This window comes from Gavia stellata, chromosome 4, assembly GCF_030936135.1.
Source record: "Gavia stellata isolate bGavSte3 chromosome 4, bGavSte3.hap2, whole genome shotgun sequence".
NCBI lineage: Eukaryota > Metazoa > Chordata > Aves > Gaviiformes > Gaviidae > Gavia > Gavia stellata.
In genome coordinates this window covers 63263537-63286560 of record NC_082597.1, presented here as the reverse complement: position 1 = coordinate 63286560, position 23024 = coordinate 63263537, and the positions used below count along the sequence as shown (strand labels likewise).

Below are 23024 nucleotides of genomic sequence, written 5' to 3'. Positions count from 1 at the left end.
TTAGATTTAATGCAAATGACTCTTTAATCCGTTCATTTCCAAATGCAATCCAAACAGCTGTAGAGGGACTCCACGACTTAACAGCAGCATCTTTAAGAAAGTTTCCAAGAACTCAGAAATGTAGTGAAACATGGTGCTTTTAGCATTGGGAGAGAGAAAACCATTACAAGGAATTCAGTGGTTTGAATACCTGTTTATTTACTACACACAAGAAAGTTACCACTGCAATTCTGGAGAAATAACAGATGACAAAGTAACACAACCAGCCATTTTATTCTAGCTATTTTACTTACACACATACACACACACACACTTACACATCCCCTCCAAGAATTAAGTTAAAGGTTTAAAAAATATTACCAGCCCTCAAAAATGTTGTTATTAAAAACTATCTCAACTTTTTGCATGAAAAAAAATGTTTGTTTCAATTTTCTGGCAAAAGCTTAACATGACTTTAGCTATTCCAGTTCTTCGCTGAAATGCTGGTTATGTTCAGAGGAAGAAAGGCATAATACCAGTATTCTCATTTGCCATGAACGTGTAGATGAACATGCTTTTTGTTTTGGCAGAAAAATCTTATTCTGCACAGGTATGAAAGCTTTCATACATATTATCCTCCTCAATGAATATAATACTGACATGAGATTTATCCTCTATGTTCTGTTACAAATCTTTCAAAAGAAAGAATACGGTCAACTTGCTTTTCCACATCCTCTGTTTTACTGGGTTTAAACACAAATAGGAGTATTTTCCTTTAGATATCACGCTGCTAGATTTACAGTTCATATTAAAAGGAGTTCTGCACAGCCTTACTCCAGCTAATCATGGCTAAGCTCCTGGTTCACAGTGCTGAAGTAACAAAGAATTAACCACTGTACACCTGTCAAACAACATCCAGATGAATTAAAAAGAAATGCTTCTAGAATACACGTAGAGATGAGCTTTTTTTGGTCCTATACAAAGTGTATCTTAAGGCTTTTGCAGTACACTATAGCTAACAAGTAAACATTTAGGAGCATTAAAGCTGTGATAAAGTATCTATCTATGCATCAGCAACTTCAGTCTTAAGAAATACTTGATAGTTCAAGTTTTTTTGATTATCTGCATACATGTATGCTGAGTGCTCAACACTAATAACATCTTTTGCTGGGAAAAATTAACTACTCAACTTTATCTTCAGATTTTTCAAGGTTTCAGCTCTGTGGCTGACGACCACTCCCCAGGTAAGCACATTTTTTCCTGCAAGAAAGTCCAATGACACCTTGATTACACAGGTAACCAGTGTATCTCCTGCAACCAAAGGGGCAGTACACCTAATGAGAGACAGTCACTCACTGTCTTTCCCAACAGCTGTAAGAGAACCATGAAGTTGCTCCACAGAAACAGGGTATTGCTAATCAAGCAGTGTATTTCACTCCTAAGTATGATATTCTTATATGACAGGGTAAGTTGCCTCTTCTTCTTCCCCCTTGGCACCTGCCAGCACACTCTCATTTGCAGGCACAGTGAAAGTCATGAAAAACTTACGTACTCACAGACCTAAAATACAGCTTTTATTTGAAAGAGTAAGTTAATTGAGTAGCACAGCACCAAGCAACCCTTGCTATGCTTCATGTCTTTGCTACTTGTTTTAAATGAGAAAATTACCAAGTGAAAATAAGTCTCTGTTCCTTTTCAACATGGAAGTTTAATTTTTGAGGCTTTGTTGGTGAAGATTAAGTAGGGCAAAAAATAGTGCTGCTAAGAATTTATGGAATGAGTTGAGCACAGAGACAGAGATTGTACTGTCTCATTTGCAAATACTTGAATACCTACTGTTACAGTAGACAGATTATTAAAAAAACACAGGTTTTTATCAAATTTTGAGTTAAAAGATAAACAGGTAGAAGGAGACAGCCTCTGACCAACGAGCACATGTAAAGATCTATCCTGAAACAACTATAACTAAATATTGTTTAAACTTGGCAATCATAGCCAATCCTCATGTTACAACCATCAGCAAATTCATCTAATAAATTTATAAAAGTCTTTAGTAAAGCAGGAAAATGTGATACCTGCTAAAGAACAGGAGACAGACACAGGATTTTAAGAATTCTAAGACATCCTTTGTGTCTTTTTACCCCTTGTTTTCTATTACACAGAAATGATAATTTTTTCTGAACACTCACCTACCCAATTACACAACTTCTAAAAATCACTTTTTCTCTCTCAGGTCAATACTAAAAAAACGCTTATACCAGCTAAATATAATGATGACAGATTTTGCTGCTATAGCATTTTTGACAATGGCTGGTCAATGTAGTCTATGAGATACTCTGGATAAATCTGATACTTCTCAAAGATGACAAAGATAGAAGGGTTTGAAGAGCTATTCACACAACTGTCATAGAAGCTTTGGTTGTCCTTCAAGGGAGGCCGAACATAAGAAGAACTACCAAGAGTGAACTCCCCCACTAGCACCCGTGCCAGAAACATGGTCTTGGTGTGTGAGTCTTCCGTGCAGTAGTTGTCAGAATAAGATGCATCCCTTGCAAAATAGCTTCCTGCAGAAAAGACACCAAGACAGAGTTGATAAGACAGCAAAATTGCAGGGAAGGAAGTGATGCAGTGTGAAAGTGAACTCATAAGCAAATCCATTAAGCAGTTCATGAACGGCCTTTCCAAAGCCTTCACTTGTCCTGTATGTCCTTCTTAGTGAAAATGACTACTATGTATTACCTACACTTTTATTTTTCACACACAGTGCACATATTGAAAAGCCACACAAGTAATGTTTTAAATGTTATCATATTCCTCAAAAAGATTTCCTTCTGACCCTAGCCCTCCACCTTCCCCAATCTCATCTAACTTCCCCTCCTGACAGAGGCTACTAATATTCATTAGCACATTTCTGAGAGTTACAGAGTACTCAGAATGGGTGGGTAGTCAGTCAGTCAGCCTGTCTCTTGGCTGTTCCACTTGGTATGTTGATCCTTTCCTGTACACACGGCAATGTAAAGGAATATAATTTGCTAACAAAGCAAAAAGCCTGTAACCAGGATGGCAGTTACGTTCCTGGGAAAAAAAAAAGAAAACAATAATGCCACGTTGCCTTCCTGTAGGAGCTTGCACAAATTGGAACAGAAGCAAGCCTGGACTCTAGGAGAAACCGTCCCTAGAACAGGCCTCTCCTAAGTTTGTCTTTCTTGCAAGGACAGAGTGGAGCATAGAGGCCAAGGCCTCTCAGTATGCCTTAGCTCCAAATGATCATTGCCAAAGTCAGCTATGTTGTCCACATCGTCACAAAGATAAGCCCTAGATTGGCTGGGTGCCCTCTTTCTAACTTTATACCTCTGCAGTAACTACTGAGAATTTTTTAGCAAGTCTGGGGTTAATGAAGGAGATGAAAAACAACCTTTGCCGTAGACTGTCCCATGAAGGCCACAGATCCTCCAGTCAAAGTTTTGTTGACAGATGGCATCAATGTATTTTTTACTGGTCCCATGAAATAAAAATCGCTCATCCACAGCCTTTCCACCATTGCTCTTCTGCATTTGTTCCTTCTGCCTGCAATAAGAAGCAGTATCTTTGCAGTTCCACAGTGGCTGTACACAGACAGGTTCCAGCCATACTAGCACTCAGAGACAATTTTACACAAAAAGTACATTCTGAAAATCCTTATGTTAAGGCCTAAACTTCAGGCATACAGGGTATCTTGCTGTCTAGCTGGGTACAAATATGCTTTTGTTATACACAAATGCCTCCAGATATTTAATAATAAAAATGTTTTGTTTCATTCACTGCCTGTTGGGAGAAGGGGAGGAATCTTACCGTTATTTTTTTTCCTAAACACAGGAGTTCATGTTACGGCTTTCCATCAGTGAGTTTTGCATTTAGTTTTGAAGGCTGTTTCAGTTTTGACCAGCTACAAACCAGTGTTTGTGCCAGATGTGACTGATTACCAGCTTCAAGGCTTCAGTGGAAGGCAGCTGTCCTGGACACAGGCCTGGCAGAAGTCAGAACCACTTACTCAGGAGCAAGGATTCCTCCCACAGAGCTCATCTGACTATTTTAAGCTCTATGCCTTGTCTGAGTTTTCATTTTGTCAGTACCTATTTATCTACATGTTGATGCTGGCTAGGTATTTCAGTTGGGGAGTGGAAGCAGATTCTTAAATGCAGCCGCATTTCAGGAATGCATGTCTATCTTTAGCATACAGCTAACTGCAGAAACAACAAACTTCATGCACGTATACCACAGCAGTATTTTACACATACCATTGATACAGTTCCCAGAGAGATGGGTTCTGAACTCTACGAATCCTCTTAATAACTGTTTTGGGCATTGTGCGTTGAAAGTCCACCTTGACTTTCTTGTATTCTTCAGAAGAACTGTCAAGCTCAATCAGCTGTAAGGAAAAGATTAAAAAACTACTCTCATCTTTTACTAAATCATAACAAAGCCACCCTACCTAGTGCACTACTCAGACTTTTAAAGACTTTTCTGTGAAGCAGAGGTACAAGCAGCAAAAATACTCTTGGAAAAAAGGCAGATTAGAGATCCCTGCTCTTTAAAAGTGAGCTCTTACTTAGGGAACATTAACTCCTGGGGTTTAAGATTCCCAGGTTGCTCTCTCACATGACATTAAAGGAGCTGCATGCTTCTCTGCAGCCACACAGCCCCTTTTAATATGTGGGCTGATACACTTGCATGCATATATCAAACAGCACCTAAATACATAGAAGAAATGAGCACATAAATAAAAAAAGAACAGAGAATTTATGTTGCAGCAAATCAAAGACTACCTCTACACCCACGCTTTTTAAATCTTTGTAGTTTATACTCCCTACAGCCAGTGAACACAAATTGCAGTGCCTGTTATGTTTTTAAATAAATTGAAAAGGCTTTATTCGATCAACCATTTTAGGGAAGAGTAGGGACACACTGCCAAAAATCAGTTTCCTACAAGACAGTCCTGAAAGCAAGCAAAGTTTTCTACTTGCATGTTTCTCCTAGGAACATCAAGAATGTCAACATTAGCCTTCCCTATTTTTCATTTACAATTTCTTGAGGATTTGCATTTTGCAAGTTAATAATTTTCAAGCTTCGTATGAGAAGATCTTTTCTGTAGGTATAGTTACTAGAGTTGACAGAGGTGGTGGTGGAGGCAGGCAGGAAGTCAACAAAGGTAAACCATGCAGATATTAACTGGGTGTGTTACAAAGCTAAAGTTATGAGTTCACTCCACCGGAGTTACGGTACATTTTAATAAATGATCCCAGCCTGAACTCTGCTTCAGCAATGCTCCACAGATGTACAACAGTCTACTTATACACAGCTCAGGGAATGGCTACCCTGAAGTTTAGCAGCATGGTTTATCTCTGATGCTTCAGCACATGCTGGACTTTAAAGATACGTATCTTGGGCACCAGTAACAGTCTTGCTATTACAGCATAAACTTCAGGCAAATTTGCCAAGGAAAGGGATGAATAGTAGCAGTGAAAGTCAATATTGCTATGGTTATACTGCCACCATTTGTTAGTTTAAATTTGGGTCCAGTTTCACCTCTAGGTCTGCCCAGTGTGATGTCAGGCTCAAATTTACCAACACCTCTGCATTGCATTACATAAAAAACAATCATCTACAAACGCACAAGAAACACTGAACTTGTGATGTAACAAACCTGTATGCGACAAAACCGATGGAGAGAAAAAACAAAAAGCTCCAAACCTTGAATCCCAGTTCAGGCAGAGCAGACTTGTCCCAGTGAGCTGGAATGCCCTTAAACTCTTCTGTATGTTTAAAGCCCCTGTACATTACAAGACATTACAAATAGGCAATTAAAACAAAACAAATCCCTACATTTTATGTACATATGATAGTAAACATTTTTGCCAAGTTTAGGGAGAATATAGACAACTGAACATACTCAGAAATATTTCAAAATTGTCTTTCCAGTTCAGTACATGAAAATATTTGTTCTAAACCATCATGTCAAGACTTATGGCAGGAAGCAAGATGCCAAATAAGAAAAAAAAAAAAATAGATATACACTGAGCTAAACATGAAAGTAGTTCTCTTGGTTGCAGAGAGTTGAAAGTATACATAAAAGCTCTGCTACACTGGGTTAGATAAATAAAAATGCATCCACTATCATATCAGTATGATAGAAACAGGATAGATATAGCCCTCCCCTCTACTTCTACCCCAATTTCAATTAGTGTGTTTAGCTGCTCTTTTTTGTGTTGTTGAAGCAAGCACTGTGTGCTGCAAGGGAATGCATTAAAAAAGCTGGCTGTTACATGGAATTATATAATACTTCTCCCCTTGCAGATTCCCACTTTTTGTGCCATCTGTAACCACTGCTACTTTCAGATTGTCTGGTGGTTCTCAAAAGAATTGTTTCTAAACTTGTACTTAGCTATGAAAATTACTGATCTCAGATGTCAGAAAGGGCTAGTTGCATAAACGTTATTGTTTCCATCGGTATCAGCTGCTCTAATAAGATAGCTGCCTCTAATCCGCAGCTCCCTACATTGCTACATGCTGAATTATTTTCTATGCTTCCACACTTTCTGTGGCCAAGCCCAAACTTCCTTCACCCCCAGGGCTCCTGAGTTGCTTGAAAACTGCTGGCCGGCTGCAATAGCGCCCTGGCTAGACATTGTTGTAGGAAGGATATGTCCCTTCCCCTCTCAATCTCTTTTACAACTGCCTTAACAGCTACTCCTTCACATTATTTACACCCTTGGAAGACACTGCATTCACAATACACTAAATCCATCACCTCAGAATGAGTAGCTGCAGTTTACCTTGCTCTTGTCTTTTCTACCTCTGTCTGAGAGACAAATTTAGGTCTTCTGCAAATCTCTCTCTCTGTTGCGTAGTGAAGGTTTTTCTGAATCATGGCTGGGAAAAGAAAAAAAAAAAAAAAAAACCTGAACAATCAGACAGGTGTTTGAGAAAGCCTTCACACTGCAGCAAAACCTGCCACTAAGATGTTTTGTCAAAAATGTTGACAAAAAGGCACCAAGCTTTTTTTCTTGCTACACAAAGGGAAGTCAGAGCAGGATGTGGAACTCCCAGTCTATCTGTATAAATCACTGAGAAGCATTTCAGTTTCAGTTTTGCTCTTAACTTTAGAAGGAAAGATAGACACTGGTAGCTATTCTCCCTTCATTGTTCCATCAGCCACACTTAAGCTAAAAGGATCATTGTAAAGTAAGTATCTACTTTTGCTCCATGGATTGCATCCCCTCCTTCTCAATTTGCAATCAAGATACTGTTTTCCTACAAGTAGTTGTAGATTTCAAACCCTATAAACACAACGTAACAGCTATTTGAGGCCATTCATTTATATTGACCACAAACAGAAACAAATCACAGCAACCTGAATTTTACAGGCATTCTTTCTGGATCTATGGAACCTCTGTAGCTACTGCCACATCACACTAGCAGCTAAGAGTACTGAGCATCCAGGAGAATGAAGCCTCATCTTCAGAGAGATACACACAGGAAGAAAACAAACAAGCAAAAAAACCTCTTGGCACCACCAAGCCCAGAAACTAAGTTTTGGAAGACATCTAGATTGTGTACGTTTGCCTAAATTACTAAAAAAGCCCAAACCTTAGAAAAGGGATTGATTTACTATGCAATTTTCCCTTCTAAGCCAGACAAGTTTCCCCAGCCTATAGAGAAGATTACAGCACTGCTTTCAATTGAATCACAAACAACTTATCACATGCCCTTTCTGCTTGGTTTTTTTTCCCATGCAGAATGAGATAGTAATGGAGAGTTGTATCAAAGGCAATTACACCAAAACGACAGTCTAGGCAGGCTGATTCCCACCACCACTGTTCCCTGCGATTTTTGAAAAGGATACCCGGCAAGACAACAGCTCAGAGAGGACACTGCATCACAAGTGGCTTAAATTACCTGAACTCTTGGGAAACACATCTTCCTACTTTGATATAGTCAAGGTATTTCCTCAGCCTTTCCAGACAGGCAGAGCTATGAAAAGAAAATAGCTGCATAAATCTTGCCATGCTAAGGACTGTCTGGACCCTACACCTTACCAAAATATTCATTTTTCTGCAAGTCAGTGATTACAGCAGACCAGAACCTGGCTTGTGAAGTCTTCCAGAAGTTTCTCACCATTTGTGTTGGTGCTAGCATCAATGACAATGTCACACTTGGACTTGCTGGCAGACATTTTGAAACCTAGCACAAGAATTTCTCAAAAATAAAAGGTCTGGAAGAATAGCAATACCACTTTGCTTATGCGAACAGCTCTTATCCTAAGAACTTTGATAGGAGCTCTGTCTCTGTAAGCATTGCAGTTCAAAGTTCAAATTTCTCTCTCCTATCTCCTGTAGTAATGTACCTTAAAAATCACAAAAGACCTGGGAGGGAGGGACAAAACAAAAAAATTAAGCAAATGGAATCTACCTCCAAAACTGACTTCATATTCATGTCTTCCAGCTTTGAAGTTCAGCTTTGGAGAACCTTTGGCTATGTACGCTTTCTCCAGATCATCGCTGGAGACAGTGGCAGCTGCATGATCATCATCCTGTCAGGACAAAACCAGAGAAAAAAGGATTCTCCTCGTCTGTTACATACAAACAAGTTGAAAAACCAACAACTGTCGTATGGTATGGTGGCTGCAGTATGTATTGGCCTTTGTGCATGATAGAGGTTTTCAGGCAGAAGCCATGTACCAAGCAGTTGAAACTGTCCCTAAAACAAACCAAGCAGTGTTATGAAGCCTAAACTTACATTGCAAAGTGCATGCAGTGAACACTACTACTGAGACTGCACATTCACCAACTAGACCTTAGCAAAGATACACAGAGTACTACCGAAACCTCAGAAAAAGAAGTTTTAGTCAGGAGCAATGAGAAGAATGTATTAATGTGATCCTATCTGACATGACTCACTGAAGAACTATCTGTCAATAATATTTGTGACTCACCAGTGAGCACTCCCCTACCTGAACCAATCAAATTTGCAGGGAAAGATCTCATTAGGCTTCTAAAGGCCATCTGTACAGTATGACAGGGAGGGAGGGAGGGAGTGACAAAAGAGGGGGGTGATATAAACACTGTGTACTTTTCAGTAGTTCTGCACTTTTAACACAGAGTTGAGAGTCTCCCCATTTCTCCACACTTACTTCTTTTCCATATTCCCGCCACAGGCCGTATTCGTCTTTCCAGTACCAGATCCACTCTGTTGTAAGAATGAAGTGAGGGGGTTTGGTCACAGAGGAGGCTGTAGAAAGACGTCTAACCTTCGCAAACCCACAGCACATATTCAGAAAACAGATACATGACAAGGCAGAGCCACTTTCAGTAACACCATTATTAAATCTATAAATATAAAAGGAGAAAAAAAAAATCAGAACTGTTTGTGAAGCTTTACACATAGGTTCAGAAGCCCACCACAAATTTGCAAATTAAGTCTACACCACTCAAAAGCAGAACACAAACCTGCAGTTTCCGCAACAACCCCAGCTCTGTCTTGTGTTCATACATATTTTGCATTACAGTATTACGTCTCACATTGGTTCCACGCGCACTAACCATTATCAACTCATAAATTAGTGAGTTACATAAGATGAACAGAAACAGCAGAAAATGTACACGGCCTTCTTCTTGCTAACCAACTATATTCTAAACAGAACACTGTCATAACGTAAGCATGGCTTCAAAGAGCCTCTAACATAACATAAGTAGGCTAGGTAAATTCTCCAGCATGGGAAATAGCATACTGGTCTGAGCCCCTTCCAATACCCTCTTCGTGCTACATAACTAGTTCCAAACTCTTAAAGATATTTCCATATTCTTAATGGTTCTCTGCACCCAAAAGTACCTCTCCCTCCAGGTACACAAGGTATTCTACCAGTTCTACAATATGGACTGGGTAAAAAGGGGGCAAGAAGGGCAAATCTTATACTACCTTTCCATTCTCCATCTCAAAAGGTGAAAGAGAAGTTTAATTCTAATCATGGGGTCAAGCTGTGTATTGACAAGGTCTAACCAAAGACAGATTCCCAACAAGTACTTGTGATAAAATCACCATTTTCTGCAGTTTTCCAGCCATTCTTACTGAGGATTAAGACTTCCTATGGTAGCAGCGGTAGGAAGTATTTATACATTTTTTCACAGCAAAGAATACTAGACACTATGGGTCAGTCACATAAAATAACTGTGGTGGACTGACCCTGGCCAGCAACCAAGTACCCACACAGCTGCTCACTCACTCCACCTCCCCTCCTCTGCAGGACAGAGGGTAGAAAATAGGAGGGGCAAAAGTAAGAAAAGTTGTGCGTCAGTATAAAGGCAGTTCAATAGGTGAAGGTGTGTGTGTGTAAATAAACAAACAAATAAAGCAAATAGCTCACCACCTCCCACACGCAGTCTAATGCCCAGCCAGCCTCTAAACAGCAGCCACCTTGGAAACCAAAAACCCAACCCTCTTCTTCCTCTGCCCCAGGCTTTATTGCTGAGCATGACATTATATGGTATGGAAGATCCCTTTGGTCAGTTCAGGTCAGCTGTCCTGGCTGATCCTCTCCCAACCCCTTGCCCACCTCCAGGCAGAGTGGGAAAAGAGAAAGCCTTGACTTTGTGCAAGCACAGCTCAGCAACATCTAAAGCACTGGTGCATTATCAGCACTGTTTTAGTCACAAATCCAGAACACAGCACTATACGGGCTGCTATGAAGAAAGTTAACTCCAGCCCAGCCAAACCCAGTATGGTAACCCAGAGGGTCCTATACAGACTCCACACATAAGTAAGTCACAATGGATCAGATCTCCAGCAACAGTAGATCAGCAAAGCGAGGTCAGTAGAAGAATACTGAATGAAGCTACTTACGTAATGACTGCAATAAAATTGTAGCAATTTATAGCCACTAAGGGCCTGGTCCAGTATAGCAAACCCCAAACATTACTAAATTTTATAAGAGTTTATACCTGGCATTATTGGGGTCACAATATGCTTTTTCTATTTCTTCCATATTCTTCAAGTCCTTCCAGGTATTACCATCAGAGATCTGCCATCTATATGGCAAGTGAAAATGAGTTCTGATACACTTGTCTATAAAAGTTTAAAAAAAAAAAAAGTAGTAAGAGACGCATTATTTTTACAGGCTATGAGAAAAACTCCAACATTCCAGGGCTGTACACCCAGCTGGTGAAAGTATCAAACGCATAGCTATGCAACCTATGGAATCATTACAAGCAGTAGTTCAGAATTTTTCAGCATGAGCAAGCAAAACTTAATTTTTGAGCTTAGGCAGAAGTTCAGTTTCTGTACCTACTAGAGTCTCTTTATGCATCAAAATTGCTAGCAGGAGCTCAGTGGTGAAGGACCATTCTGTCTTCTCAGTTTCAGAGACAAAAATTTACAGTGAATCAAGATCACAAGCTCATACAAGGCTATTATTTCATATACAGAATAACAGTGTAGACTGAAATTCCTTTGCTTAACCACTTAGTCCCAAAGTGGTATTACTGAGGGAAAAAAAAAACACAACAAAAAAACCCCCAGTGCTTGGTTTTAGGATAGGATGTAGCTCATTTAGAGACTTCAAGAAGTCTCTAAGGGTCCAGGCCTCACCAGGAACAACAGTAGTGGTAGCAGTGGCCCAGGTATGACAAGTGTTACTCAGAAATCATTCAAAGAGTCAGTATGCAGTGACTCCTCAGTAGAAGTGAAGATCACATCACCAGTATACATATGTGTAAACTTGAGGCTAGCTTTCATAGTAGAACAAGCAGCAACTTAACTACAGGGAACGTCAAGGAGACTGCACCACACAGTTCATATAAGAAGGTACGCAGTAAATGAGAGAGCTACTACAGGTCAAGAACATCAAGAAGGAAAAGGATGACAAAAGGACACCCCAACAAGATAGCTGGCACAGCAGTCTTTTTCCTGGACAAGTTGGAACATTTTGAAAGGGAGACAGCTCAGACAGATGGAACAGAAGAGTGCTATAAAAAACAAGCAAGAATGTAGAATTCCGATTATCTTTTGTAGCTATTTGGAAATGGGACTCCTGTGATTCAGCAATCCCTTAGGTGAACACAGGTGGAGTAGCCAATCTCCAACACAGGCTGATATTATACACTTCAGAGTAAAACAAAATAGCTCCTTTGTTTGGTAAACCAGGTAGGTCAAACAATTTCCTACCAGCACTCAAGATTACAATGAGATTTAACTAAAGATAAGCATAAGCTCTGAAGTTTCTTCCCCCTTTCTGTGAATGATGTCTATCACTTTCTCTTTATGAGAAAAGGAAAACAGACTGGTCTTGCTACAGTCTCAACCTACCTTTAAAGCCACAGCTTCTGTACAGATGGTATAAACAGATCTGTTCCAATTCATCATCATTTGTAGTTGAGGACACTTGGCTAGAGCTGTGTTTTCTCTCTAGAGGGGGGAATTATTACCCTTATTAATACAATTTGTTTCAACAAGTCCTCTTAGAAGTGCATCTATGGGTAGGGAAGGTGCCTAAAAACAGCGTTTTTAACTACATAACTGCATTCAGCTCCAGAAAGACACTGAAGTCTTTGATAACCCTGTATACTCAAAAGTCCTATCCCTTTATCCATCCTTTCTGAACTTGACTTTCCTGTAACTGCTAAATTCCTCAGATGCAGTTTTTAGCTATCACCGCAAAATAAGAATAGAATCCAATGCCTTTACATTTCTAGATGGACTTGCATTAACCATGCATTCCACCTAGCTGTTCACATTAGCAGCTATAAAATCTGAAGCCTCAAAATTTGATACTACTGTAAATTAAAGCACACCTAAGTGAACAAAGAAGGGAAGAAGGAACTGCAGGGAGAACAGCAGAGATGAACACACACACTTGGATTTTCCATTCTGTTATCCTTTTCTTCCCTGCTAAATTATACTTAACTTACAATTCTAATGAACTTCAAAAGAAAAGAACAAACAAAATATTACATCTCTGAGAAGTAACTAGGATACCGCTGTCTGTGAATTCTTGTGCTAGGCAATGGCTACATGTATAAAATAAAGTAGTTTATAATCACACAAGTAAACGCCACCCCTATTCTTAAACAGTTCTCTACCCTTGTTTATGTTTTTTACCAAAGAAAAAAATTATAGATCTCTCTATTTCCAGTTCCTGTTACGCTTTTCTAACCCCAAATTTAAGATTTTTATAAACACCAAGCACTTTGTTTCTCAAGAACCCATAATGCCTTGAAATCCACTTTACTTGTCAGGACACAAATCTCTGTCAATGAGGAAGGTGCAATGTCGCTCCTAAGAGACACATCAAGACATAAATTCAGTTTTCTTTTTCTTAATTACATCTGTGAGAATGTTACATTCACTATAATGACTCTTCTGATGTTTTCAAAAGATGGTATCATTTACCTTTGTATGATGAAGACTTGGCATCTTCTATGTCATACATGTTCCTGTTGCTATTTTTTATGTCATACATATTCCTATAAATGGAGGGTAGGTTCTCAATAACGTTTGAGCTCATTCCCTGTCTCTCCAGTTTCTCATAACATTCTGACTTGAATAAGTCATGGGATCGTTTGCAGCTGCTGCCAAATCTGCACTGTCCCTGCAAAAAATACTGGCAAACATGCAGTTTGGTGCAGATCTTTTTATAGGTACAAGATCCATAAGGTCCATCACCCTTGTTATAATGCAAACAGACCTTGGGTAGAGAAAAAAAAAAGAATGTGAAGTACAACGTGCTCATATAGACTGTTTGAATTCATGATTTTAAAATTTTTACAGCTACATATTTACATTTGCATTTAAAAGACTTATAAAAGTCTCTTCTTTCTTCTTGTTTTCCAAATGATTACTTGATAGTTTTTCTTTTTCCCTGCTAATGTCTAGAAAGATCTTTCAACAGACAACAACCATCTTACAGACATTCTCAAGCAGATGGGATTTTGTTCTAAGTCACATAAATGTAGGATAGTGGATTTTATTGCGTCACTACCCAAACTCTTTGGTTTTCTAGTTTTGGAATAGTAGACCTTTTTGAACTGATTTTGGTGGTAAAAAGTACTGGATCTGGCTGGGATGGAGTTAACTTTCTTCATAGCAGACTGTATGGTGCTATGTTTTGGATTTGTGACCAAAACAATGTTAATAACACACCAATGTTTCAGCTATTGCTGAACAGTGCTTACACAGTGTCAAGGCTTTCTCTTTTTCTCCATTCCGGTCCCCCCCCCCGGGTAGGCTGCAGGCAGGCCAGAAGCTGAGACAGGACACAGCTGGGACTGCTAGCCCAAACTGGCTGAAGGGATACTCCACACCATATAATGTCATGCTCTAAAATAAATAAAAAAAGGGGTGGGAGGAAGGGGCAGAGGTGGATCCTTCTTACAAGGTGGCCCTCCCTCAGAGACTTGCTGGGAATCGGTCTGCTTGTGGGAGGTGGTGACTAACTTCCTTTGCAACACTAGTTTTCTCCCCTCTTTCCCCCACTTGCTAAACTGTCTTTATCTCCACCCACAAGTTTTATCACTTTTGTTACTCTTATTTTCTCTCACCTGTCCAGCTGGGAGCAGGGGAGAGGGGAGCGAGTGAGGGGCTGAGCCAGTGCTTAGCTGCCAGCTAGGGTCAACCCACCACAGAGGAGAACAAAGGATGCAGATTTAAAGTTTTACATTTTCATTATGCTAACTAAACTGACACCTAACATCTCCAGCCAGTATCAAGCCTCTTCCACTTTGTGATTGATGCTCACGGAAACAAAAGGCTAAGAAACTGTCACAGTACTACTCACCTCTGGTAAGAGGGAAGGGTCGTTCTGAAGCAGAAGCTGGCGAAGTTCATCACTGTTTAAATTCTCAAGTCCATATTGTTTTAGAACACAGAGATTGTGGTCCGAGTGGAAGTTGTGAACAAACTTGCATTCCTTCCTACCAGTTAAGAAATCCAAGTGCAAAATGAGTGCAACAGATTAGCACTATTTTATTACCCCAACTATAGTACGCTGAACAGTTTAAAAAGCACACCAAATCAGCTAGTTTCAGAAAAATCTGCAGTGCTCCTTTATAAAGTAATTATATGATTTGCTAAGCAGATTACATAATTACTCTGAGGCTAATTGCTATGCTATTTCTCATTTACAGTCATTATAGCATGAGTGTAGTCTGACAATATTGGCATTTTTGACCTGCAGCTGACAACCATGCATGAGAAAACACCAGAACGCCAGAGTAACGCTCCCTCTCACGCAAATCGATAAGCGCATTCCCCGACTCCACGCAGCACAAAGTGCCCAGATTTGCTGTGTGCAGCAGTGTGTGCGGGGGGGGGGGGGGGGGGGGCGGGGCAAAGCGTTCACCCTCGCACGGGTCCTACGGGGCGGGGGAGAAGCGACGGAAGCAAAGCGGTGAGCTGGGGCGAAAGTGTTGCAACTCGAGAAGTCGGTGAAACAACCGCTTGTGCCTCTCTTCTTTTGGAGGAAAAAAAAGAGGAAAAAGGAGCATTTCCGACACGAAAAAGAGCAGCGACGCCTTTACTGAAGGCTTCTTCCACTGAAGGGGGCACACTGAGCGCAAGGCCGAGCCCCCCGAGGCACAGTCCCCCTCACTCCACAGCACAAGCCGGTCCCAGGCCCAAGCTCTCAGCCGCCACCCGCCTGCACCGAGAGAGAAGGAAGCGGTTACAGCCCCCGCCCCCCGGTGCCACCACAGCTCGTAAAAGTAACAGACTTTTCTCTCCAAAACACTTATCTTTCCCACAAACGCGTCTGGTGAGCACGACCAACGGCAACGGGGCAGCTAGCACAGGCCGCAGCGGCGCCCAGCCCCGCTGCTCGCCGCAGGGTACAGGCGGCTTCGCTTCGCGGCCCCTCAAGGGCCGGGCGAGGCCGGGGGGCAGCCGCCGAGGGGAAAGGGGGCTCCGCGGACGGCAACCGCGCCCCGGGGCAAGGAGCAGCACCCGAGCCGCGGGCAAACGGCCCCCCTCAAGGCCCAGCCCCGCCTGCCCGCCCCCGGCAGCGCCGTGGGGTGTCCCCGCCGGCTGGCCCGGGCGGAAAGGCGGCGACGGAGGCGCCCCGGGCCGCCCCCCGCCCCTCACCTCGACTGCTGGTTGCGGCAGAGCCCCTTCAGGTGGTACTTGCAGAGGTGCAGCCGCCCGCACCGCCCCTCGCAGCCCGCGCCGTGCTCCTGGCACAGCCGCACGGGGCTGGTGGCCACCACCACGGCCACCACCCCTGCCGCCGCCGCCCCCGCCTCTCCGGGCCGCCGCACCAGCGTGAACCGCTGCGCGTCCCGCAGCACCCGCGCCAGCTGCTCCGTCGTGGGCCGGCCCGGCACCCGCCGCTGGAGCTCGCCCTGCTCCAGGCAGCCGCCGTTGGCGCACAGCACCCGCAAGGCTTGGGCGGCGAGCGTCATGGCCGCTGCGGGGCTGCCTTCCCCGGCCGGAGCCGCAGTCGGCGGGCCGGGCCCGGGCAGCCCCGCCCCGGGACGCCCCACCCGCCGGGGCGAGGAAACGAAAACGAAACCGGCGTCGCGGGCCATGGGCGGGTGGCGCCCGGGCCGCAGGCACGACCGCCCCGGGGAGTGGCCGGGGGCGGAGCGGGGTGTGCTGCCCTCCTGCCCCGGCCCGGGGCCGTGCCTTGTTCCTGCCCCGGCCCGGGGCCGCCCCTCACGCCCCGGGGCCGGGCCGCCCTGAGGGGACAGCCCTGATGGAGGCCCCGGCCCCGGGCGCCTGAGGTGCCCGCAAGGCCCGGAGTCTCCCATCGCCTGCTGAGATGCTCCCAGAAACCCACGGTCACCCAAGAGGCTTTGATATCCCTTTCGTGGGGCTTGGGGTGTGGTTTGTGTTGTGGGTTTTTTTTTATCAGACTGTAGGGAGAGAGCGAGGCACATGCAGTGCTGCTGTGTGAGGGCCCTTCGCCTCCCTCCTCCCGCTGATGTTTGGGATTTATTGGCCATTTTTAACCAAATTCGACCAGAAAGGGGTGGCAGGTGCAAACTTACACATCTCCTATAGGAATAAGTGGTCCAGGGGAGAAGAGAGAGTTCAGCCCAGTCTCCTTCACCACCTTCAATTACAGGAAGAAGACTGGTGTGTGAATTCAGCTGTTGTTAGGCACCAGAAAAACTTCTCAGTTAAGGTTTCTGACCTGTGTCAGTTTTCTGATGATACATCATGAAGGCCACTCTCACACTCCTTTCCTTTCAACAACTAAATTCAAAGCTCAGTCATGGGCACACATCTGCTGGACATGCAGCTGCCCTGGTTGCAATGCTCGTAGTACCACCTGCTATACAGCGTCACTGCATCCTCTTGCGGTGCAGCCATGGCACCAGACCGTGGCCAAGCAATGTGCTCACCCTCTGGGACCTCACAAACTCCTTAGAAGGGGGACCATCTTTTTAGTTTTTTAAGTGCCTTCCTCTTTGGGACATTCCATCACTGCTGGTGCTGCATCACATTCACTAAGAGGCATGCTTTAAATGATGGTAAAACAATGATGTAAAATACTATTATTTAAGTCAGACTGGCAGCAGTAGGCATGGGGACCATTAAAGCACATGGTGATTCTCATTGAACAAGAATCCTGCCTGCTTCCTTCTTTTGCCAGTCAGGTTCTGTTGCGCCTTTCCCCTTGACTCGTTTTATTTCCTGGTTGCCCTGTGAGATCAGGAAGGGAGTGACAAAATGAGAAGCTAGACAAGTACATTGAACAGAAGAACAGCTATACTAGGTCAGTTAGAGGTTCATATAGATCTGTAGCCTGCCTCTAACAGGCCATCAACAGATGCCTGGGAGGCAACGTGAGAGTCTGTAGCATTGCTGTCCTTCATCCCCCCCTTCCAGGGTCTACTGATTAGATTTCCGGAAACACAGGAAAAGTGGTATTCACTTTCTTGGTTCAATTTCTGATTTTATATCTACTGGTGATATACCCCTTTGTTGTCTCTTTTCCAAATGGAAAAGTTTTGGTCTATTTTAGTCTTTTGTTGTATGGAAGTAATTCCGTAGCTTGGGCTGTCTTTGTCCTCCTTTGTTCCTTAAGATGGTCTTTCCTTAAGGGGTAGACTTGCAGATGTTATGCAAGATGTGAGGGCATCAAATGTGCACAGTGGCTTTTCAGTGTTTTTTGTTTTGTCTTCTGTTGCTTTCCTAATAATCCCTACTGCTTGATTTTGTTGAATACTTTTGAGGGTGGAGTGTCATGTTTCATTTAGATATCTCAAATTTACAGGACAACATACTCTGTAAATTGAACTTTATTTTATGAGCTCATTAGGAAAGAAGACAAGCATGTCAAACAAGGGCTCAGTCCGCTTTTGTACAGACTTGTCTAAAATGTGAACTCACTAACCCATCCCTTCATTAATTCATGACATTTCTAACTCACACGTTCTTTAATTCATAACTCGTAACTTGTGACCCTATGAGCAAAATAGTTACCTAGCCAAGGGTGAGAGTTCTCATCCTTCCTCATCCTATGTGGTGCGGGTGTCCTCTGTATCACACCAGGAAGCACAATAGCTTCAGTATTTTGGCTGCTGTTAGATCAGCTTCAAAAACTTTTCAGGTAAGCTGATGGTATTTATACCTCCCAGCTTAGAAGTTTGATCTGTGCCATTTCCATAAGTTAGTGGATTCTGAAGAGACTTCCAGATGATTAATATGCAAGAATGCAGGAGATGATGGCTGCTGGAGACAGCAAGCTGCAGGTGGTAATGGCTGCATAGTGACCTTTATCCTTTCTGGTCCATCCTGTCCTACCTAGCATTGCTCTTGCTTTGACCTAATGGCGCTGCTCCCAGCATACGAGTGAAGTCACATTGGAGCTGGTGTTTACATAGAATTACCCCATTTTTCCTAGATCTCATTTCTGACCAGTAATAGTTCAGAAGCCACTATCCACATGAAGATAGGATAGTTTCTGCCTTCTTGTCTAAATCTGCACTGAATTTCAGCTGCCCATTCAGTATCCAATGTTCTGTAGGGTCTTCCAGCAATTCTTCATCATTTGCAACAATCAGTATTTTCCTAAATATTATTGTGTTCTCAGCAAATCCTACTGGCCTATCATCTTTTCCTGATGGTTTATCAGTGTGTTGCACTGTGTGAGCAGGCCTGCGCTGGGGGACTGCCCTCTGCTGGGAAGAACTTTTGGAAATCTAAATGTCAACTGTACGGACTCTTCTGACCCTTGCCTACATATTTGTTAATGCCCTCAAATAGTTCCAGTGTGTTTCTGAGGTATAAATTTAAAAAGACCTTGCTGGCTTTTCTTTAGTATTTTCTATTTCCAACACCTTCTGTTCCAAATCGTAGGTTTCAGTGGTTCGGCTTCCTGCTCTGCAATTCTCTGGATCCCCCCTGTGATCCAGGTGCCACATTTGCTACTTTCAGTTCTTCTAGTGGCTAGGCATTTCTAAGTGAGAGATCACACAGCACAGATTAGAACTGACAGAATCTCAGAACAGTTGAGGTTGGAAAGGACCACAGGAGGTCATCTGGTCCAAACCCAAATTCAGCTATTTCATCCCTTAGTTGCTCAGAACAGGGGTGGAAGCCTCCTAATTTTGGTGTGTTGTCAAATGTTTTCAAATTGTTGGCTAACTATGTGTACTGCCACATCAGTAGGAGATATCTTGACTGAACCAACACTTAGGGTACCCTCCCACATTCATAAACAGCACTGAAGCCAGCATGGTGCTAGACAACTCCCATTCTCCCCAGTAGCCCTCCATTTACTTTTTCTGTCCAGTGCCTTAAGTCCATCCTGTCTAATGGGCTCCCAACCTCTTACACCTTAAATACCTGTCCCAGCATCACTATGTGGTCCAGGTAGCTGTCTGAACTGCATCTCCCCTCCACACTTTTTTTCCTCATGCTTCTGAAAAACAACACTCATTTGGCAGAAATATGTCATGTTTTTCATCATAAAATTTGTATGAATGACTATGCCAATGCAGAGGTTAACCTCATAGAGGGAGAAATACAAAGGAGACCAGTGTAGGTCAGGGTTGGAGGAGTGTTTGCAGGTAGCTTTACACTATTGCAATTCATTCCAATGTGTTGGTGTGTGTAGCACAAGGAAGTTCACACTGCTGTTCCTGCTTTGCAGCTAGAATGAGTTTTTCAAGGCTCTGGAGCAGAGCTATCATTCTATCTCTTTCCATGACAACAAAAATAAAACTAGGAAAACAGACAGTGATTGACGCAGAGAGAAGATTTGCAGAGCTGCCTTTGAATTTAAGTACCTTCCCATCCCCGAATGCATACCCAAAGTAAATCATACCTTATTCCTTCTCACACAAATTTCTTGTAGTTTGTTTTGTGGCATGTTCCTCAGGAAGAAAAAAAGTACCTCTTTGATTTGATAGAACTTCCCCACCTATGAATTATATATACGCAAAATTGTATTTTCTCCTTCTTCAGAAGACTTTTCTGCTAATGGAAAAGTCAGTTTTCATTTGTAAGATTAAGTACCTCCAATGCAAGAAAGGGTTACATGAGACCTCAAGGGCACATAAGGCAAGTGGCTCCTGTTTACCTCTCAAACACCCTAATTAAAGGTAAGGCTGGAACTGTTTTCTTAAATGCCATTGTAGCATAATTGCATATAAGCTATTCTACCTACAGTTTATGACTGCTTTGTGCATTGGCCCTGTAATAAGCTCCCTTTAAGCAGTTCCTATGGTTTCTGAACAGCTGCTGAACTCAGAGCACATGGATTTTTAATAATTGTGGGACTTCAGGTACTGCAGATTCAGTGAGCCACCTTTGCTGACATCTGATGTATTGTGCTATGAAAACTTTACTCTAGAGATTTTCAAGTGTCCATGATTAGACTAATATCTTTATTTTTAGGAACAGTTGATGGATAATTGTGTTAATTTGAATTGCGACATCATTTCATAATCTTCCATACATTGATCTTCAAAATGTAGTAATTTAATGATTTTCCCTTGAATTTTTGTATGCATCTTTAAAATATTCATTATCGTAATAGTGCATGGTGCCACCACTTTCCACTCCATCCACCTGTTTTAGCCCTTCTCCTAGCTAGCATGGTGAAGCTCCTAGCTTTGTGTTGTCTATTCTGGAAGATGATGTAAGGAAAACGGGCAGAACAAGACAGATTTTGGACACAGTTGTGAGATAGAATGTTCTCTGGTGAAGCATCTGGTTGATATAGCTGCATTGCTGACTCTCAGGGGTTCAGAAGCTTAGAAGTGTGATATGTTTGCTTGTGAATGTTTTTGATTACCTCTCAACCTACATTTAAACACACATTTGGAGGGCTAATCATTTTCCCAGTGATGCTCTGACAGCACAGTTACTTTTTAACACTTGTCTAAACCTTCAGTAATTTTGTCTGCAACTGGTCTGTTTACAATGGCTTGTATTTCCTATATATTATTTCTATGTACTACTCTAATTTCTTCACTTATGACTTGTATTTCTGAAATCTGGACTAACTGACAACATCTTTGCATACCAGTCTTACAGGTACAATCCCAAGAGTTTCCTAGTGGCAGACTAAACTAAAAATCAACCAGCCAACAGATGACACAGGCACCCACAACTCGAAAGCAAGAAACTGGAAACTCGGTCCCGGTGCAGTACATGAGTAGCACCAGACTGTGGGGCTGTTGGCTGTCCCAGAGATCTTGCAGCCTCTGCAAAGAGCAGAATAAATCCTCATTGTCTACTGTTACGTCAGGACTGCGCTTATTTTTAGATACTAACAGTATAGTCTGGACAGGATATAGGACAAACTGTCTATTTTATAAGAATAGGCCAGCCTAATGGTATATGCAAGAATTTGTATTGTGTACAGTTTGCTTTGCTGCATAAATATGTTTCAAGTGGCCTTGCTTCTGAAAATAAAAATAATTTTGGGCTGAAAGTTCACAGTATAGTTAGTGATGCTGTTATTTGTCATTGGCATACCTCTACTTTTATTCTGTTGAAGTTTGAGTTACTTGGTGCAGGTGCAAATGTCTGTTTATTGTGTGAGCCGTAGGCTTTTGCTCTTCTCAGCTTCATACCCTCAAAAAGGTATTGTATTCACATAGACTCATTACCTTCTATGCTGGCTTCCTCCATCTTTCAGAACCATTCTTCTAGACTCTTCTTTCCTCTACAGATCACGTGTCTCCCCTACTTTATTCTTGTAAGGACTGAGTCGTGCACTCCAAGGTCTGATCCTAAGCTCATGGGGGTTAATGTGGGAGGGGATTTTTCCATTACTTTTGAGGCCTCAGGTCTCATTCCTGGTGGCTGTTTCCCTAATTCAGTATTTCACGAGGCTCATCTCTTCCTAGAAGAGCAATGCAGAGCCCTGTCAGCTCACATGTAGATATGCCCCTAAAACTTGTGTGTTTGCTGGAACTAAGCCTCTGAAGCACATCTCTCTTCCAGGACTTCTTAACAGGGTTAATGACTCCTTTAATACTACAATGATCCTCATATGAGCCGTAAGTGAGCCATATCCTGAGCAGCAGTATTTTGATTCACCTGTGGAGAAGCTGTGTGAATGGTAGTATATATGCTGGCCACAGCTATACAGAATGCCCTTAACAAGTGGCTCTGCGTGGTTTTGTCCAAATTTCTTGCCATGACCATTTTTATACCTGTGAAAATATCTTAGCCCACAAAGTCACACCTTTAAAGAACCGGGAAGGCATCACAATTATGACAGGAGAACAAACCAAATCCATTGATTTCAGCTAAGTTTTTACGTTCTTGTTTCTCTTCATTTAGAATAGAAATTCAAGGTGAAACTTGTGCAGGGTGTGGGGGGAAAGCATGGGAACCAGCCAAAACAAAAAAAGTTTATTGAAACATGCAAATAGAGAGGGCCAAAGTCTAGAAGCCTTTTGTTGTCTCACAACAGTTTTGCCTGCATTTGTCACCACATTATCCACTGTCTACATTATCTACTGTCCTAATATACTGAATCTGAATATGCCTGTTAATTCCTCCTTTAAGCCTTCCACTTTCTGATGGGAGTGACCTCCCTGTTGACAGCTAGTGAAGAG

At 42.5% G+C, this 23024-nt stretch overlaps 1 protein-coding gene across 1 annotated transcript; it reads right to left on the bottom strand.

Annotated features, from left to right (window-relative positions):
• Positions 1-179: 179 nt before the first annotated feature.
• On the bottom strand, positions 180-22089 carry LOC104253095 (protein mono-ADP-ribosyltransferase PARP12). The gene is given in 14 exon segments (XM_059816711.1): positions 180-2543; positions 3395-3546; positions 4257-4387; positions 5710-5788; positions 6792-6888; positions 8428-8548; positions 9149-9344; positions 10953-11076; positions 12316-12414; positions 13399-13693; positions 14783-14918; positions 16084-16412; positions 16414-16601; positions 22068-22089. Coding segments are annotated over 14 exon segments (2244 nt in total). The 3' UTR covers positions 180-2268.
• Between the last annotated feature and the right edge of the window lie 935 nt (positions 22090-23024).